The 17,457-nt window shown below is 40.0% G+C and overlaps 1 protein-coding gene across 1 annotated transcript in view; it reads right to left on the minus strand.

Annotated features, from left to right (window-relative positions):
* The window catches only part of cdh13 (cadherin 13, H-cadherin (heart)), a 269,402-nt gene that overhangs the window by 50,177 nt on the left and 201,768 nt on the right, over positions 1-17,457 (minus strand). Inside the window, exon 9 of the mRNA XM_028407949.1 lies at positions 5,986-6,126. Coding sequence (XP_028263750.1) covers positions 5,986-6,126 — 141 coding nt within the window. The remainder of the gene's footprint in view (positions 1-5,985; positions 6,127-17,457) is intronic.

Raw genomic sequence — 17,457 nt, forward strand, 5'->3', positions numbered from 1 at the left:
TCTCAAGGACATTGTCTGTCGCTTCACACTCGTACTTTAACCCAACCTATAAGGCATTTGTCTATGTCCAGTATTGCTGCCACACAAGCACACCCACAAACACATCACTGTCCTTCATAACAAGCCTGTAACCTGACAGCCAAAGTGCATAAATCCTCTCCTATCCCATCCTCTGTGTGACAGAGATTTCTGGCCAGCTACGGTAAGGTATCACCCAGAGTAAAGCGCCATGTGTATCTCAGAGCGAGTGGAGCAATCATGCAAGGCATAGACTAATCCGTGACACCCGTTTGCCCTCCCACAAGACGGACCAACACTGACAGCATCCGGCTGCCCGATGCCTGGTGCTATACCCATCACTGCTAAAGTCTTTATCAGAGGGACAGATGGGTTGCAGGCAAGCATATTCTCCTGGCCATCACAGAGAAGAGGGCTGAGGGAAAAAAAGTGAGAGGAAGCAGACAGAACGACAGACAGGTAAAGAGAGAAAGTGCAAAATTGAGTGAGGAAAAAAAAATTACAGGGACTGGAATTCCGGGAGTTTGAGTGACAAGAGTGATAAGGTCCATCATGGTGTTGTTATGAGAAGCAAGGGGGAGGGAAATCAGCCCAGTAAGACATGGCGCTGAATTAACAGAGCCAGAGAAGAGGGGAGGTGAGACGAGCAGAGGAATAAAGGAATAAAGGGAGAGAGATCAGGATATTGGTGGATGAAGAATGAAATAACAGAGAATGCAGGAGACATGAAGGGCAGAAGGTGCTTGGTATGAGAGAGGACAAGAGTATGTCAGTGCCTCCTCAGGTACAACATCAATGGGTACAAAGGTGTAACAATCCCCACAAGTTTCATGGTACACTGTGAGTGAAACAGCTTAATTCAACAAAGCAGCAGGCCCAGATATGCTGCACCTAAGCTGAAGGGTAAACATGTGAAGATAATACAAACCCAGCTGTGATTGAAGGGTAAAATTTATCAAGAGAAACATCCACCTTTGTTACCAGAGCATACACATCTGGCCACTCTGAAGACACAGCTACTGAGGGTCGCCATATCATTTTTTGTCTTCTTTCCCTCCTTATAAAAATAGGATTAGAACCTCACTATAAAAAGTAATCGGGCCCCATTCCCTACAGAGGAAGCTTAATCAAGGAAATGTAATAAATTTCCCAGGAATAACGGATACCTCCGTTTATGATTTTAAAAATGGGAGATTTCATTGTGTTTACTTTCAAAATCTGACTCTATAATATTAATGAGATATCACAAGTTTTGCGCATCTGTTGATTACAGAAGTTTGGAGTTCTGAGACGGTTTAAGGACTAGAAATATTACAATATATCAGCAGATATTATCAGATGCAATACGAGTGTGTTTGAATGTTATTGAGTCTAAGCTTTACAGTATTCTAACCCTGCTTTTGCACAGAAGTCCACTGTTCATTTTCCCTAGAAACATATTACTTTTAGTTTAGGTAAGTGCTTCATGAACACCACAAACGTCACTTGGAGTAGGGGCTAGGCATTAAAAACTACTGGTTATAGGGTAGGGCTGTAAAAAACAGGGTTTCATTTACATAAAGATAATAGTTTGTGTTTAAATACACACACACATCCACAACATTAAACACATTTAATAGCAGTAGCAGTGGCAGAAAGGAAAAGCATTCCCCTGGTGCTAACATGGTGACAAGTCCCATCCACAACAACACAAAGGACATGTGGGCACACAGTGGTCATTTCCAAGGAAAGGCACTATTTACCTCATGTGGTGATGACCAGTTAGAGGCATACTTCTGATTGCCTAATGGCAGATTCAGAAGCACACACCAAGGTGGCTTTGTTTTGTCAACAACACATTTGCTTGCATGGTAAGCAAATGGGAGGCAAACATACCTCTAAATGGAGTATCAGATGGCATTGTTGTACACTAGGGACAAACTGCTCTTTGTCATCTTCAGTCAGTTAACCAAGCTTCTGTGAGCACCACAGCATCAATTAGTTTACTACTTAACATCTCTGTCTTCACTCTGATGATATGAAGTGAAGATGTGAAGAAGAATCACAGTACAGCCAGAGTTTACTACACATTTCCCTACACACAACTTGAGAATAATTTGGGTTAAAACTGTGTGGTTATTAACATATGACACCTTCAACCAAAAGGCCAAAGTCTTTTACAATCATTTCAAGGTGAGAGATTAGTGTAAAAATTATGATAAAATGGCCCAAAATCTGCAAATACCGCTTCTTGATGGCATTTCTATTAAATAGAGGGATCAGATCATTTGTGTAGTTGGAAATGATTCTACATCTTTGGCATATTTCTCAGGTTGAAAGTGCTTTGCACCTTGGCCTGTGCGCCTTGACTGAGTGGAGCTGCAAAGAATAAATTAGCCATCCCCTGCAGCTGAGCTTCATCAACTACAACCATCTTGAGCCGGTCTCAGCTGCCCTGGCCATCTCCCCAGTGGTTTTTTTTTTGGGTTTCAAACTCATCTTCTGTTAGATATAGTGAACTGATGCTGGGAAAGCTTCTTCAATGGGGAAATAAGGCTGTGTGCCATCCATTGATGAGAGCATCATCGATCAAACACTGGTGCTTGGCTTTTTTTAGTCGGTGAGAGATAGCTAACCTTTTCTCCCAGGGCACACTGAGGCTGCAAAGGTGTTTTTATAATATGACTGGAAAAAGCAGAGAACCCAAATTAATTTTTCATTCATTTGCCAATCAAATATGCAAACAACAGCACTATCAGCAGTTTATATAATGTACACCAAACTCAGAAGCTCAACATCCTTCCCTTTCAAAGCTAAAAACCTATTTTATGATCCTTTTACATGAAGCACAACTTCAATAAGTTCATTGCACAAAGATGAATTAGGAAGGAAACGGAGAGCAGATTCCCTGCTGGCTGATCAGAGGAGTCGAGTGCTGGTCTGAAGAAAAGACTTCAGAGGCCATGAATAGTGTATGCATAGAGCTGGTGTAGGTAAGTCTGATAAAAAACAGAGGCACCCTATGTGGGGATTATGTTTGCTGAATTCAAACAAAATGTCAACTCCTAAAACCCTGCAACAGTGTGTTTAATGAACAATAACATGAAAAAACATGTCTTCAGAACACTCATGTGCTGCTTTTTTTCTCTCCCCCTCTCTACATCCTTCTACGTTAGACGTTCTACTTTCTCCTCATCTTTTCAGCCTCCTCTCTGTCATTCTCTGCTTGAGGTCTTCTCTCAAGCAGGAGCACAAGCTTTGAAAGCTTACGTCTGGTCTGCAGGAGGTGGTGTCTTCAAGTCTATATTCTTCTGAAGGAGGGGATATGGGAAGGTTCTATGAAAAGGCTTGAGTAGTTGGTTGAATAATTTAAATGATGAAAGCTTGAGAGCTGCTGCTGCTGCTGCTGACACAGGCTAAGCACCAACATACCCTGCACAGCACACTCACAATATGATGTCGGTCATCGGAGAGGTCGCAAATGATTCATGTGCAGGTTGGGAGCGGTCAGGGAGAGTGGAGGGGGGAAGATTTATACAGGCAGCTTAGCGTCTTCAAACACTTGTTTTATAAAAGCTCCATTTCTCCTGGCCGTTAAACAGATCTCTTCCCAGTGAGAAATGAGAACATTAACTGGGACATGGACATGGTGCACTCTGCAAGGCCCTGCCGAGCCCTCTGAGCTGTAACATTTCACATCTGAGCTGTGCTCCTTACAAGCTCCCCTGACATTCCAATGTGTCATGGGAGGCCTGTAGGGGTGGGTTGGTTAGGGTAAAGCATTATGTGTCTGAAATCTTGACAACAGCTGTGGGCGTTTCCATTTAAAAACACACAATTCACTGTTGCAATAGCACCTTAAGGTGCAGGAAGGGTCTTTTTTTTCTACGGGACCTCATTCTTTTTTCTTTTTTTTTGTAACTCCTCAGGTAAAAATGGAAAAGAAACAGCGGCAACTTCTGACAAATCCATCATGGCATTGCACAAATTATTACGTGCTATTCTTGCATATTTATTTCAACCTGATTACAGACAACAGTTTAGTGCATTAGCTTTTCATTAAAGCCTTAAGGCTCTCTAAACAAACCATCACTGAACCACAACATGTTTTCCACTCCCACTCCTGCACAAAGATTTTCTTATCTTGTCTCTGCACCCATATCACCAGCCACAGTGATGTGTTATTACATGTCACATATGTTCTTTGTGCTCACACACACCGTGTGATCTTTGCTGGGTTTTTGCCTGAGATTCATCTCCAGCAGACAAGGGCAGACATATCTTTATGTGAGAAAGGGAAAGGTCATACTGACCTAGAAAAGCCCTTGAGTTAGGTGAAAATATGTGTACGAACTGTGAAGACGGTAGCAAGTGTGGGGGCAGTGAGTGTGACGCAAGAGACTTTTCTCTCTAAAACCCATCTGTCAAGCCATGCAAGAGGGGAAGGACGTTACTCTGTATAAACCAATACTTTAAAGACTATGTTTAGACTATGTTTTATATATATATATATATATATATATATATATATATATATATATATATATATATAGGTAAATATATAGGTAAAGGTAATTTTAATTTTTTTGTAACTTTAATTCCAACAGCACACCACTAGTTGTTCTAACCATGCAATACCATGGATTTTTCCCATTAAAAACATAGTGATAAATGAAAGGACTCCTGATTTGAAGAACATTCAGGGTGTACCAGTATTGATAGAAAACAACAAAACTGTGTCAAAACAGAAAAACATTTAGCATGCTACCAAATGCTAGAAAGCAGCAACTATATTTACTCACTATTTTGATTACCATATTTTGTATTTCATAGAGTGGCAAAGAAGGCAATAATGTAAGGTATAACACAGCACCCCTCCATTTTTCTGGCTGACCTTTACCAGATGTGGCATGTTTTTCGCAAGTGGATCGTCCATGGCACAACACATTGTATAATCATCGTCATTATAAAAGTAAGTAGTGACCCCTCTCATACTCACATTGCATGGTAAAGTAGTGTTAACAATAAGTATTTAATAATTCATGCTGGTGTGGTAAAGACAGTGGACAGAGCTAATGGTAGGGTGATATGGTTTTGTTATTTATTAATAACAATTTGGACATTGACAGCGTTGCTGTAAACAATAAAAACTTGTCTGACGAAAAACTTGATGATGCTACTGCACAGACACAGTGTGAGAGAAGGATACACACTGCATTTATTGAGCGACAATTGACATTGGTAGTAGTAGTGCAGCAGTGGGGTGGGGAAGAGGAGGAAACACAATTTTCAGCTAAAGCTTGCCCAGTGTCAATATTTGGTATTATTTGTGACTACTTATTCTACCTTTAAAAGCAGAATCCTGATGTTTTCTTGATATAAAGGTGAAACACAGACAGCAAATAAAGCACAGTAAAGTAGAAATTATGAAGTCATTACTGAATAGCTGGATTTATAAATGTTGGCAGCCAAACCAGTGTTTTTCAGCTTACATTTGTTTGTTGTGATCTTATTGTATATGTATATGCACTTTACGTCCTGTTTGTAGCCAATATAAGTGCACATAACTATCTATAATCTCACTGGATAAAGAAATCTGCCATACGAATGTCATACATTCAATTGCTTAAAACAAATCAAAGTCGAACTAACTGCATATTTCTGACTAATACAGCTTCAGGGTGCTCTCAACATGCATCAGTAATTCAACTAATTAGTGAGAACCCCATTCCATAACCAGGAGACCTTGGGTTCAAGCTTGCCATTGAGAGGCATTTACTTTGTTGATGCATCCTGAGTCCTTGAAGAAGTGCTCTAAATTTATCAGCTCTAAGTGACTCTGACCTATGACCTCCCTGGAGGGGTAAACAAACACAAGTTTTTCACATCATGTCTGAAGAAGCTGCATGTGTAATGACAGGGGAATAAACAAGAAGATGGTGTTCAGCCAAAGTGGAGAGAGAAAGAGAGAAATGGAATGTTTCTCACCAGTGGATGTGTGAACTCAGGGGCATGGTCGTTCTTATCTGTGATGGTAATGGTAGCCGTGGCTGTTCCTGTCAAGCCCACCTCACTTCCTGCCATGTCCTTGGCCACGATCTCTAACTCATATGTAGTGGTTGGCAGAGTCTGGGGAATAAACAGCAATGCAGGGTTAAATGAGTTTGATACAGCTGTGTAACACAAAAATATGCATTTGTGCATTATGCTCTGAATATAAGAATATATATCAGAATATTGTATATAGACATCAGTTACAGTTAAGTGTTCTTGGTGGGTATTAAGTCTGAATAGTAGACAGACAATTAGAGAGGCCAGCCATGGGAAATTGTTATTAGATTAATGATTAGCCATTTAAGTGATTAAATTAATCCACTCAAATAAAAAGCTAACAATTATCACCATGTTTTACATTACTGTAAGAGCCTTTAACAAAGCTTGAAATCTTAACAGTCTTAATAGTTCACTAGATGCATGAGCCTTCAATCGAATAGACTGAATGTAGCCAAAAAAATATCATCGCACTGTAAATACATGCCCACTCACATACACACACACCACATCTCAGAGGGACACACTGTGTTGAAATCCTTACATATAAGAAAAAAGGGTGGTAAAAACAGAGAAAACAGATACCTAAAGCCATGCACAATGGGATCAAAGTATAAGCATACTCATCCATTTTAAAGATTCCTGAGAGCTCGGAGCATGTTTTTACACACATCCTCTATAATGCTCTGGGGCATCACAGATCAAGGTTTCTAGGCCCTGCCTGAAAAGACAAACTGTTTTCTTCAAAATAGTCTGAGAATTTATACTATAAACCGGCAGCATCTGCTGTGCGTTTAGATACTTCACATCTACTTTTGTTTATTGTTGTTGGATATTTAGGAACTGAATGCAGTTAGGATCCTTCACAAAGTCAGGGAGAACGTTCTGCCCTTGTAGTTTTCCAAAGCTGGCATGCACACAACCAAATCAGATATGTAATCAGTTTTCCTGCCTCCGAGCATCTGTAATCCATATACCAATTGGGGAAATATAGCTCATATATACAGCAAGAGGTAGGCATTCATAATAATCACAGCAGCAACAATCATTGGTTACTATAATTCATGCCTAATAGAAATATTATCTCTAGTGTATAAATAACAGGGGTAAGGGGCTGGAAAAGCCAACATTTATTTATCTGCAGCAGTGTTTTCGCCCTGCTGGGGGTGTTAACGGTCACATGCTTAATAAACTTCATCCATCTGTCTCATTCAAAATGCTGCTGGAGCTCTCCCCTGCACTGTACATTCACCTAAAGGTGGATATGCTCCTCTCATTGTGCCCGGGTACAAAGCACAGAGGAGCCAGGTGCATCCTACGTGACACACAATGAGACACACACAGAAATGGCACAATCCTGCTGCCATTTGCTATCTTGAGTAATAACACAAAACAGTTTCTTTTATCTCTTTCTCGTTTGTGTTAAGAACATGAAGAGAAGAGGCTTTTTTTCTGAGGTCCTTGCATACAGTCACTGTGACAACATTGCACAGTTGTACAGAAGTGGTAAAACCAATCATAAACCTCAGGGTCTGATGTGGAGTGGCAAAAAAAAAAACTGCAGTTCTTCTTGAGGCCACCTTGAGGCTGGCACCAAATGAGAGACATGCTATGCTATATTAAAAATAAATATCTTTGCAACAGAAATAAATATGTTTAAAACCTGGAGCAAAAAAAAAACAAAAAACAGAGCCACCACACTGAGCATCAAATTAGCTCTTTATCAAACCTACCACTGATATCACGTAGGACTATGTGCATTCTATAGGTAAAATGTGTTGGTATAAGATATTAGATCATACACACTCACACATTCATTTTCATGTATAAAAAACACTTATAAACACTCTCTGCCTTGCTGAGTCCCTAATATTTATATTCAGGTAAAGTCATCCTGATTTTTGTTGATGACATTGTTTACTGACATAGAACTGTGACCTAATATCACCTCACACTGTTCATAAATCTTCTTCTCTGCTCACTGTCAAACTGAGCAGCAGGCAATGTGTGTGCACCTTTGCCTGTTCATCACAGATATTGCTCTAATCAATTTCATCTGAGACAGGCAGGCAGGAGATCAAACGATCAATGGGAACCTTGAGGCTCATTTTAATTATCACATCAACTATGACTTAGAAATGAAATGGCATTTGATGACATACACTGTAATGTGCGGACATGTGGAGTCAACATTCTGTGCACAGAAACCTCAGATTAAATTAAAAAACGATAATAATAATTGTTCAGTCAATTTATATTAAATGATCAATTCCTGACATGTTTCAAATCTAAAATAAAAACAAGAATTGGAAAACTTTTGTATTGTTTTTATGGCTGACAGTTGTCCTGTTTTCACCTCTATCCTTTTAAAAACTGTTCCAGGAGAAAAGCCGAAAGCACAAGACAATAAACAGGTGTTTGTATCAATACTTTGTCACACATAGTAGGTGACAGAAGTGCCCCTCACACCCAGCTCCTGCTTGATCAAACAGTGTGCAGGCAGATGGTGTTCCACGGATCTGTGGGTTTAATAAACCCATACACACACGAGCACACACATGCCAACTCAAACACACACACACTCAAACACACACGTGTGCACCTGAGCACTGACGTATTCTTCTGCCCTCCAGCTGGAAAGGAGCAGGGCTCTGGGATACCTGCAGTCTCAGTGGTGTCTAAACACATTGAGCGTGGCTTCCTCTGGCGACTGACAATGTCTTAATGAGTATTTCCTGAATCTCAACTCAATTATAAACTCCCAGGCAGTACCTGGCTGAGAAAAGATGTTCACATTCACTCTGGGCCAAAGTTGGGGGAATTTTCCCTCCAGGTGTCTGAGAGCTTCCACTGGTATGATTGAGATGCTCCTCACAGTCAGCTCCATCATTCATTCTGCCTCAGCCCCTGGTTAATTAGTCTGGGAACACTTGGTTAAACTTGTGTGCAGTAATGTGGTCATGTGTATATGGAAAAATCACTGGCAGCACACTCTTAAAATTCTGTCACCTAGTCTCTACCCAAACAATGTTAAACATGTGTTTTTAATGGAATCACGGAGCTTGTAATGGAAAATAATAAAAGCAGCAATGCACCATCAGAGCCAATCAGAAGGTTCTCCTTTTTGAGTGTGAAGTGTGAAAGAAATCACTGGATGTGCTGTCAGAACAGGGCTGCATTTCTTTCAACGTACGCTCTAGTTTTCTTTGTAAAACATAAGTGGGAGAAAAAACTAGGAAGCCACAAGTGATTTCAGTGACTGTGCTTGTAAAAGCTGACAGGAAACTGAACAAAGACCTAATGAAGTCAAGAGTACCAAATGATATGGCAGGCCTTGTTTCAGTGACATCTGATCCGGAAATGACATTTCAGGCCATCACATTCTGCTTTGAAAGGATTTCATCAAAGCCCCTCAAGTAAGGGCTGATCCCCGGCACAAAGCAAGGAGAACGGAGAGGATGAAAATCAGAGAGAGAGAGAGAGAGAGAGAGAAGGAGAGGGATAAAGAAGAGAACAGAATGAGAGGGGAAAGAGCTGCCTGACATCTCAGACACCACATTAACTCTCTGAATAGGTGTGATATTATAATCAAATTGGCAGTGGGTTCTTTGTTCTCCTCTGGCCCTTCAGTACTGTTCACTCACAGCACCAAACCACTGGCTATTCTTTGGGGTCCTTTTCAAATGCTTAGAGAAATAATGACAGACATAAAAAAGGCTTCGAAAAAAAAATCGGCAGGCTTTTTCATGAAAACCCACTAGTTGCACTATTTCTACAAGAGCAACGTTATTTCTCTCACATTTATACTTTCATCTGCTTCATATTTCCACCTCTTCATTTCCTTCTGGTTGAAAATTCAACACATCCTTGGTCTCATAGGGTCTGATCCTTCTCTGATCTGACTTTAAAGAGTGGTGACTTGTATTTGGAATGTGCAGAACATACAGTTTACAATTAAATAAAACACATATTTAAAGGATTTAAAGTTTATTTCTCCAACATGCATCCCTCAAAATTGCTTCTTTAGGCGTTTTCATCCATCACTGTCAAAGCTCATTCATTCTCATTTCCCTCTGCATCCTTGTGATGTGTGGGAAACTCCACTATTACTGATATTTAGGAAGCTTTAAATAAGCAAGCAGTATCTGTCCTGTTCACTGTCAGAATCACTTAAGCAAGGGTGGAAGAGACTATAAACAAGATTAGGAGCTCCCGTTTTCTTTGCACAAATGCATCAAGAAGTGCAGCACAGATGGTCCTGGGCAGTGTTCCCCCCCCCCCAAAAAAAAAAAAAACAAAAAACAAACCTGCTATTTTGGTTCATGATGTGAAATATTAATTGGTGAGAAAGTGGTGATTAATAAAAGCACTTTCAGCCAGTTACATCACTGGTCTCTGTACTCTAAAACAGCTGGTCACAGGAACGCAGTTTCAGGAAATGATCTTGATGCTTTGATGGTGGGGTGTAGCACACCATGAACACGTTTTGTTCTTTGTGGTTTGTTTGTGTTTTTTTTCCCAATTTTGGAATGATGAAAGAAGGTAATAAAAATGTTAGCATTGTGTCATTAGCAAATATTTTAATAAATTAACTGACAAGGCTGCTACTTCATAACGAAAAAACAACCATGTCTAATGCTTTGATGTAGATTTAAATGCACATGGGTACGTTTACACCTTTTTACCATTATTGCTGCACATAGGCTGCCTCTAATTGGTGTATTTTAGTTGACACATATTTACTTACATTGCAAAAAAAATGTTTCGAGAAATCAGGCCACAAAAAGGCTAATATTCCACAACTGCTACAATTAGACCTAAACACAAAGTGTCCTTAAGGTTAGTAAGAATGTAGATTTGCAAGTATTTTCCCATCTCATCCTAGAAAAGGCATCATCAAGTGTTTTCTTGTCATTTGTGGCAGTCATTTAAGTAAAATCTTTGGTGGCAGAGAAGCAGTCAAAGGATCCCCAAAATCAATTCAATAGTTGACAAAACTGGATGCCCAATTCATCGACAATCATTTCCACCCTTGGGTGCCATCCTGTCAGCACGGCTAAAATAACACAATGCTCAACAACATTTTGTGAAGGCCATAGCTCAACAGCAGAATCGACAGCTCATCAGCAGTAATGACATGCTGTCTGTAGTTGGATACATTGCTGTGAACAGCAGGAGGAGGAGAACCCCAGCGAGACAGAGATCACAGATCAAGGGGAATAAGACCAGTGTACAGTCAGAAACTCCACACTGGAATCAGGGCTGTGCTTTGCCTTTGGAATTCATGGTGTATATTTCATTCTTCAACTGTGGAGGAAGGCATGTCAGACATAGCTTCATGTTTAATTTTGGTTTTTACATTATTACTAATTGAGAGATGCTTAACCAATGATTAAGATTCTAAACTCTTTGTCTTTCTGAACACTCTCCCTGTAGCACACCTCACAGGCTGCCAGTATTTGTCTGCACTCCACCCCTATAGACATATGATTAATCACTTTGACAATAGTTAATTACAGTAGGGTCGTAGTCACATGAGGCCCTTATCTGGGCCACGGAAACCTACACATGCAATCTCTTTCTTTTATCAGTCTCTTAAGCATCCACCGAAAAAAGAAAGCAAGAAAAATACGGGGGTGGTAGTGGCTGGGTGACATACTGATAATAGTGTTTAATCATTTTTCTTACTCTCCTTCCTGTGTTCAACAAAATCCTGATGTAGCTGGATGAAACAGGCACCACAGTCCATACTGCTGGGAGATACTGGTTTTCACTTTAACTGTTATTGACCTTGGTATATAATCAACAAATCCCTAAAGCATGTTTGAATGCAGCTTGAACTGTGCCATCACTTCAGTTCATTTATGCCCAATTAAAATGTCTGTGTTGCAAACAGCTGTGTTTGTAAGAAAAGGTAAAGCTTGTATAAACACACAAACTAAAAATAAATCTCAAAAAAGCAAGGGACAGCAATTAAATAAAAGCAAGGGCAAAAAAACTAATATACAAGAAAATAAAAACAGAATAAGTAATACTTTTCTCTTAATTAGTTTGATTGCTGCAAGCACCCTCTTTCCAACCCTCTTTCTTCTTCTTCCTATTCTTCCATACGTTTTTTGGCACAGTGTATCTTCAGCATACATTGACCAATTTCAGCCATTCAACTACCAAAATGTTCATCTCACAAGTTGAACATTTTGGTAGAAAACTTCAAGTTTTTTTTCAAAACATTATAACTTTTCAAATATTAAGCAATTTCGGTGTCATTTTTAACATGGGAGTCTATGAGAGAGCCCTTCAACGAGGGTCATCAGCCAAATGTATCTCCTCCTACAAATTTCAAGCTACAGACTCCATTTTATTCTTATAACGCTCATGAGATGCTGCTCTATCAAACTTGTATTCAGAATTTTCTAATTCCAAATCGTTTCCGCGCGCCAGGAGTTGGAGTGGTTTTTGAGGTCTCTGGGTTTAACATTAGTGTGTATTGCGCGGAATGTTGGGAGCCAGAGTGAATGATGTCATCACTCAGAGTGGAGAGAGGCTGAGGAGATGCCTAAAACAAAATCTCTCTAACCTGCACTCAGGCCTGCACCTTCCATCTAACCGGGATAATTTTTATATCAGTTTGAAGGAACACACATTAGATTTCTTTAAACTGAACACCAAACCGTTTTGCCCTGACAGCCAGCTGTTCGGGGAGAGTGCCGGTCATTCTTCCATTAAGACATAATGTAAAACCAAAAACAGAGAAGCAGAGCAGCCATATTTTCTAACTCGCCACCATCTCCACATCTTTGACATCATAGACATACAAATGATACTGTGTTGTAGAGCAACTTGCGATTCTCATGGTGTCCATATTTTTTGTCTGAAGGCTCAGTTTGGACAAAACCAGAAGTTGTTTAGAGGGTGTTTTTACATTGGAAATGCATTACGAGGGGGACAGAGAGTGTTGATACAGTTGATAAACATTCAGGTTGTCATGGATTCCAGGCAGGCAGGCAGGGCTGTTACCATGGTGACAGGCTGACACACTAGAAGCATACAAAGCAGCCATATTTGTAGTCTTTATCAGATTTTAAGCATCATATCTGTCATATTGATCATCCTTCAGCTGTATACTACTTTTCCACATTCAAATCACACAGCCTGTGCTTCTTATAAGCTTATGATATTATTCCAGCCTCAGACCTTTCATATTGTATATTCACAGGCTATTCTTTAAGGTCACTGACTTCATACTCTTCTTGTCTTCAGCTGTTTTTTTCTCATAACACACATTTTTTCTTCATAATATTACAACATTTTCTACTTTTCAAAATACACTCAACAAAAATATAAACGCAACACTTTTGTTTTTGCTCCCATGTTTCATGAGATGGACTTGAAGATCTAAACTTCATTCCAGATACACAATATTACCATTCCTCTCAAACATTGTTCACAAATCTGTCTAAATGTGTGATAGTGAGCACTTCTGCTTTGCTGAGATAATCCATCCCACCTCACAGGTGTGCCACATCAAGATGCTGATCTGACATCATGATTAGTGCACAGGTGTACCTCAAACTGCCCACAATAAAAGGCCACCCTGAAATGTGCAGTTTTGTCTCACAGCAAAATGCCACAGATGCCACAAGCATTGAGGGAGCGTGCAATTGGCATGCTGACAGCAGGAATGTCAACCAGATCTGTTGCTCGTGCATTGAATGTTCATTTCTCCACCATAAGCCGTCTCCAAAGGCGTTTCAGAGAATATGGCAGTACATCCAACCGGCCTCACAACCGCAGACCATGAGTAACCACACCAGCCCAGGACCTCCACATCCAGCAGGTTCACCTCCGAGATCGTCTGAGACCAGCCACTCAGACAGCTGCTGAAACAATTGGTTTGCATAACCAAACAATTTCTGCACAAACTGTCAGAAACCGTCTCAGGGAAGCTCAACTGCATGCTCGTCGTCCTCATCGGGGTCTTAACCTGACTCCAGATCGTCGCCGTAACAGACTTGAGTGGGCAAATGCTCGCATTCGATGGCGTCTAGCACGTTGGAGAGGTGTTCTCTTCACGGATGAATCTCGGTTTACATTGTTCAGGGCAGATGGCAGACAGCGTGTGTGGCGTCGTGTGGGTGAGCGCTTTGCTGATGTCAATGTTGTGGATCGAGTGGCCCATGGTGGTGGTGGGGTCATGGTATGGGCAGGCATCTGTTATGGACGAAGAACACAGGTGCGTTTTATTGATGGCATTTTGAATGCACAGAGATACCGTGATGAGATCCTGAGGCCCATTGTTGTGCCATACATCCATGAACATCACCTCATGTTTCAGCAAGATAATGCACGGCCCCATGTTGCAAGGATCTGTACACAATTCTTGGAAGCTGAAAATGTCCCAGTTCTTGCATGGCCAGCATACTCACCGGACATGTCACCCATTGAACATGTTTGGGATGTGCTTGACCGGCGTATACGACAGCGTGCACCAGTTCCCACTAATATCCAGCAACTTCGCACAGCCATTGAAGAGGAGTGGACCAACATTCCACAGGCCACAATAGACAATCTGATAAACTCTATGCGAAGAAGATGTGTTGCATTGCATGAGGCAAATGGTGGTCACACCAGATACTGACTGGTTCTGAGTCCCCAGACCGCCAATAAAGCAGAAACAAAATGCACATTTCAGGGTGGCCTTTTATTGTGGGCAGTTTAAGGTACACCTGTGCACTAATCATGATGTCAGATCAGCATCTTGATGTGGCACACCTGTGAGGTGGGATGGATTATCTCAGCAAAGCAGAAGTGCTCACTATCACACATTTAGACAGATTTGTGAACAATGTTTGAGAGGAATGGTAATATTGTGTATCTGGAATGAAGTTTAGATCTTCAAGTCCATCTCATGAAACATGGGAGCAAAAACAAAAGTGTTGCGTTTATATTTTTGTTGAGTGTAAGAGCTTCATCTTTCTAAATTCTTAACCGTGTTTCAGCAAATTAAATTCAGATTGCAGATTCTCCAGCAATTCAGAGCAATCCTTCACATCAGCATTCAAAGCAATGCTTCAGCTGCAGCAATCAAACTTGCATTTTCTTCAGGAAATGCCCTTTTCTAGTTTTTGTTTGTAACACTATTTTCTTACACTGTACATCTGGTTGTGTGGCTGACAAACATACGTACAAATGGTGCAAAAAGGTCACAGAAGGAGGCGATTATAGACCCATCAAACACATTCAAGGCACAATTGGTCCATCTCCCTTCACCAGTTTCAGCTACCATGGTGACAAACTCATTCTTGAAAATAAATAAATAAATAAAAAAGCATACAGTATGTATCAAGTGGAGTATAGGTACAGGTATTGTATTGTTTGTGGAAAATCATGTTATTATAGTCAATCCGTTACTGTTTTGTTTGACTTTCCACTGGAGAAATTATACTATACTATATAACGTATGTGTACAGCCTGGTATTTAAAAAAAAATCATTCTCCTGGTGTGGACAGGGACAAGTGTGTAAGTTTAAGTGTAAGTCATGACAGCCTGAAACTAACTTAACAGATAATAAAAAGTATGATCAGTAATATCTCATTTACCTCCAGTGACCAAAATGAACTACAATAATTAAGATTTTGTGCATAAAAATGGCTGTGTGGAAGATTAAATATGTAAATGGGCTGAGATCCAAAATGACTAAAACATAATTTCATGGGTTTGACAGAAGTGCAATTTCTAATATTCTTTCAGGAAGTGAGCCCAAGGCATAAAGACACAAGTTAATCATCTTAAATGCTTTTCAAACTTTGTCGCACTGTGCTGTAAGACTACCAAAAGCTATAAATTTTCTTCTGCCTTATCTCTCTGTAGTTTCTCACATTCAGCTATCTGATTGAGACCTCGTCCACTAATCAATGCAGTGACACAATCAGGCAGTAGAAGTCCGTTGACAATTATATCATGTTAATTGCAAGAGGAAAGGTTTGTTTTGTGGGTACAGTGAAGGCAGGAGTGTAGCTTTTTTTTCAGTAGTAGTAGAAAAACAATGAGTGTCTCCATGGGAATATAAAGCTTCTTGCTGCAGGCGCTGACAGTTAGCTTGTTTTTGTTTCTCCATCTTTCACAGATCATTTATCTGTTTCTTGTGCTGCTCTTTAGCCTGGCTCTTTAGTTATGGTCTCACATGTGATGGTGCTATTTGAAGTGTGTGCCACATTCTCAACGGGTTCTCCACATAAAATCAGTCTTCCTCAAGTTTGATCTTCTTAAACACATGTAGATGGGCTCTACTTTTCTGCCTGTAGTTTTCTAAATTGAGTCAATCGCCTCAGACTGACATGTTAAAACCCTTTCAACCCCACAGCCCCCATTTTTGTGGGGTTTTGCATGCACCCAACAATAAATGCCATAAATCACTGTACTAACCATATAAAAAAATAATCATATCAAGTTAGGAGAAACTCTACTACAAGAACACATAAGTCATATTTACACACATCAAACAAAACTCCAACTCGTGCAAATTAATTACCAATCTTAAAAATAAAACTCTCATATCAAAGTCGACCGACTTGCCACATGGTTATTGCTAGCTCTCTGATACTTCAAGTCACACAAACAAAGAAGGTGTCATATGAAAGCTTCCTATGACAGAGAGAGTTTCCCAATTGGCACTGTTACAGTTGTTTTGCCATATTAATAATATTTGGTAAATTTGAATATAAAGAATATAAAAGTAAAAAATCACTAGTTTGAATATCTGTCCAACTTACCCACAATAATATTAAATATGCATATGAAAAATGACTTGGTCTCTATAGTTTTTTTTATTGTATTCATTTTTTTTTTTACAACTCAAGATAAGAATTAAGAAATAAGAATTAAGGACAGATCTGCTCTTGAGTGACAAATGAATGACAAGTCACAAAGCTTCCTGCTTTCACAATCGCCCGCCCAACTCAGCACCACTTGCACCTCACCTCGCTGCCTGTATTTGACCCACAACAGCTTTTCAGCTTAAAAGTTCGGGTGACATCATGAGCTGTTCATCCATATTTTTAACACTCAATGAGCATCACATACAAGTAAGATGAGAGAAATTTAATAAGCCATTCGGCAGGTTTACACTGTGTCAGCTTTACTATAAGAGGAGATCTATGCGCACGGTAAATACTACTCTGAAAATATGGACTTGACAAGTACAAGTGTCGGGCAACCATGATTTCAGCTCTTCTCTGCAGAGAACAAAATGAATAGTTCAAATAATTCAGCTGGAATGAAACTCCACAAAACAGAGAGCCATTCAACATGCATTCAAGTGAAACAAGTCCCAATTTTCCCCCACGGCTGCGGCTCAAAGGACTGTCAAGTGGCTTCTGCAGTTCTATATTTCTCTCCTTCTTCTCCTC

This window comes from Parambassis ranga, chromosome 6 (genome assembly GCF_900634625.1).
Source record: "Parambassis ranga chromosome 6, fParRan2.1, whole genome shotgun sequence".
Lineage (NCBI taxonomy): Eukaryota > Metazoa > Chordata > Actinopteri > Ambassidae > Parambassis > Parambassis ranga.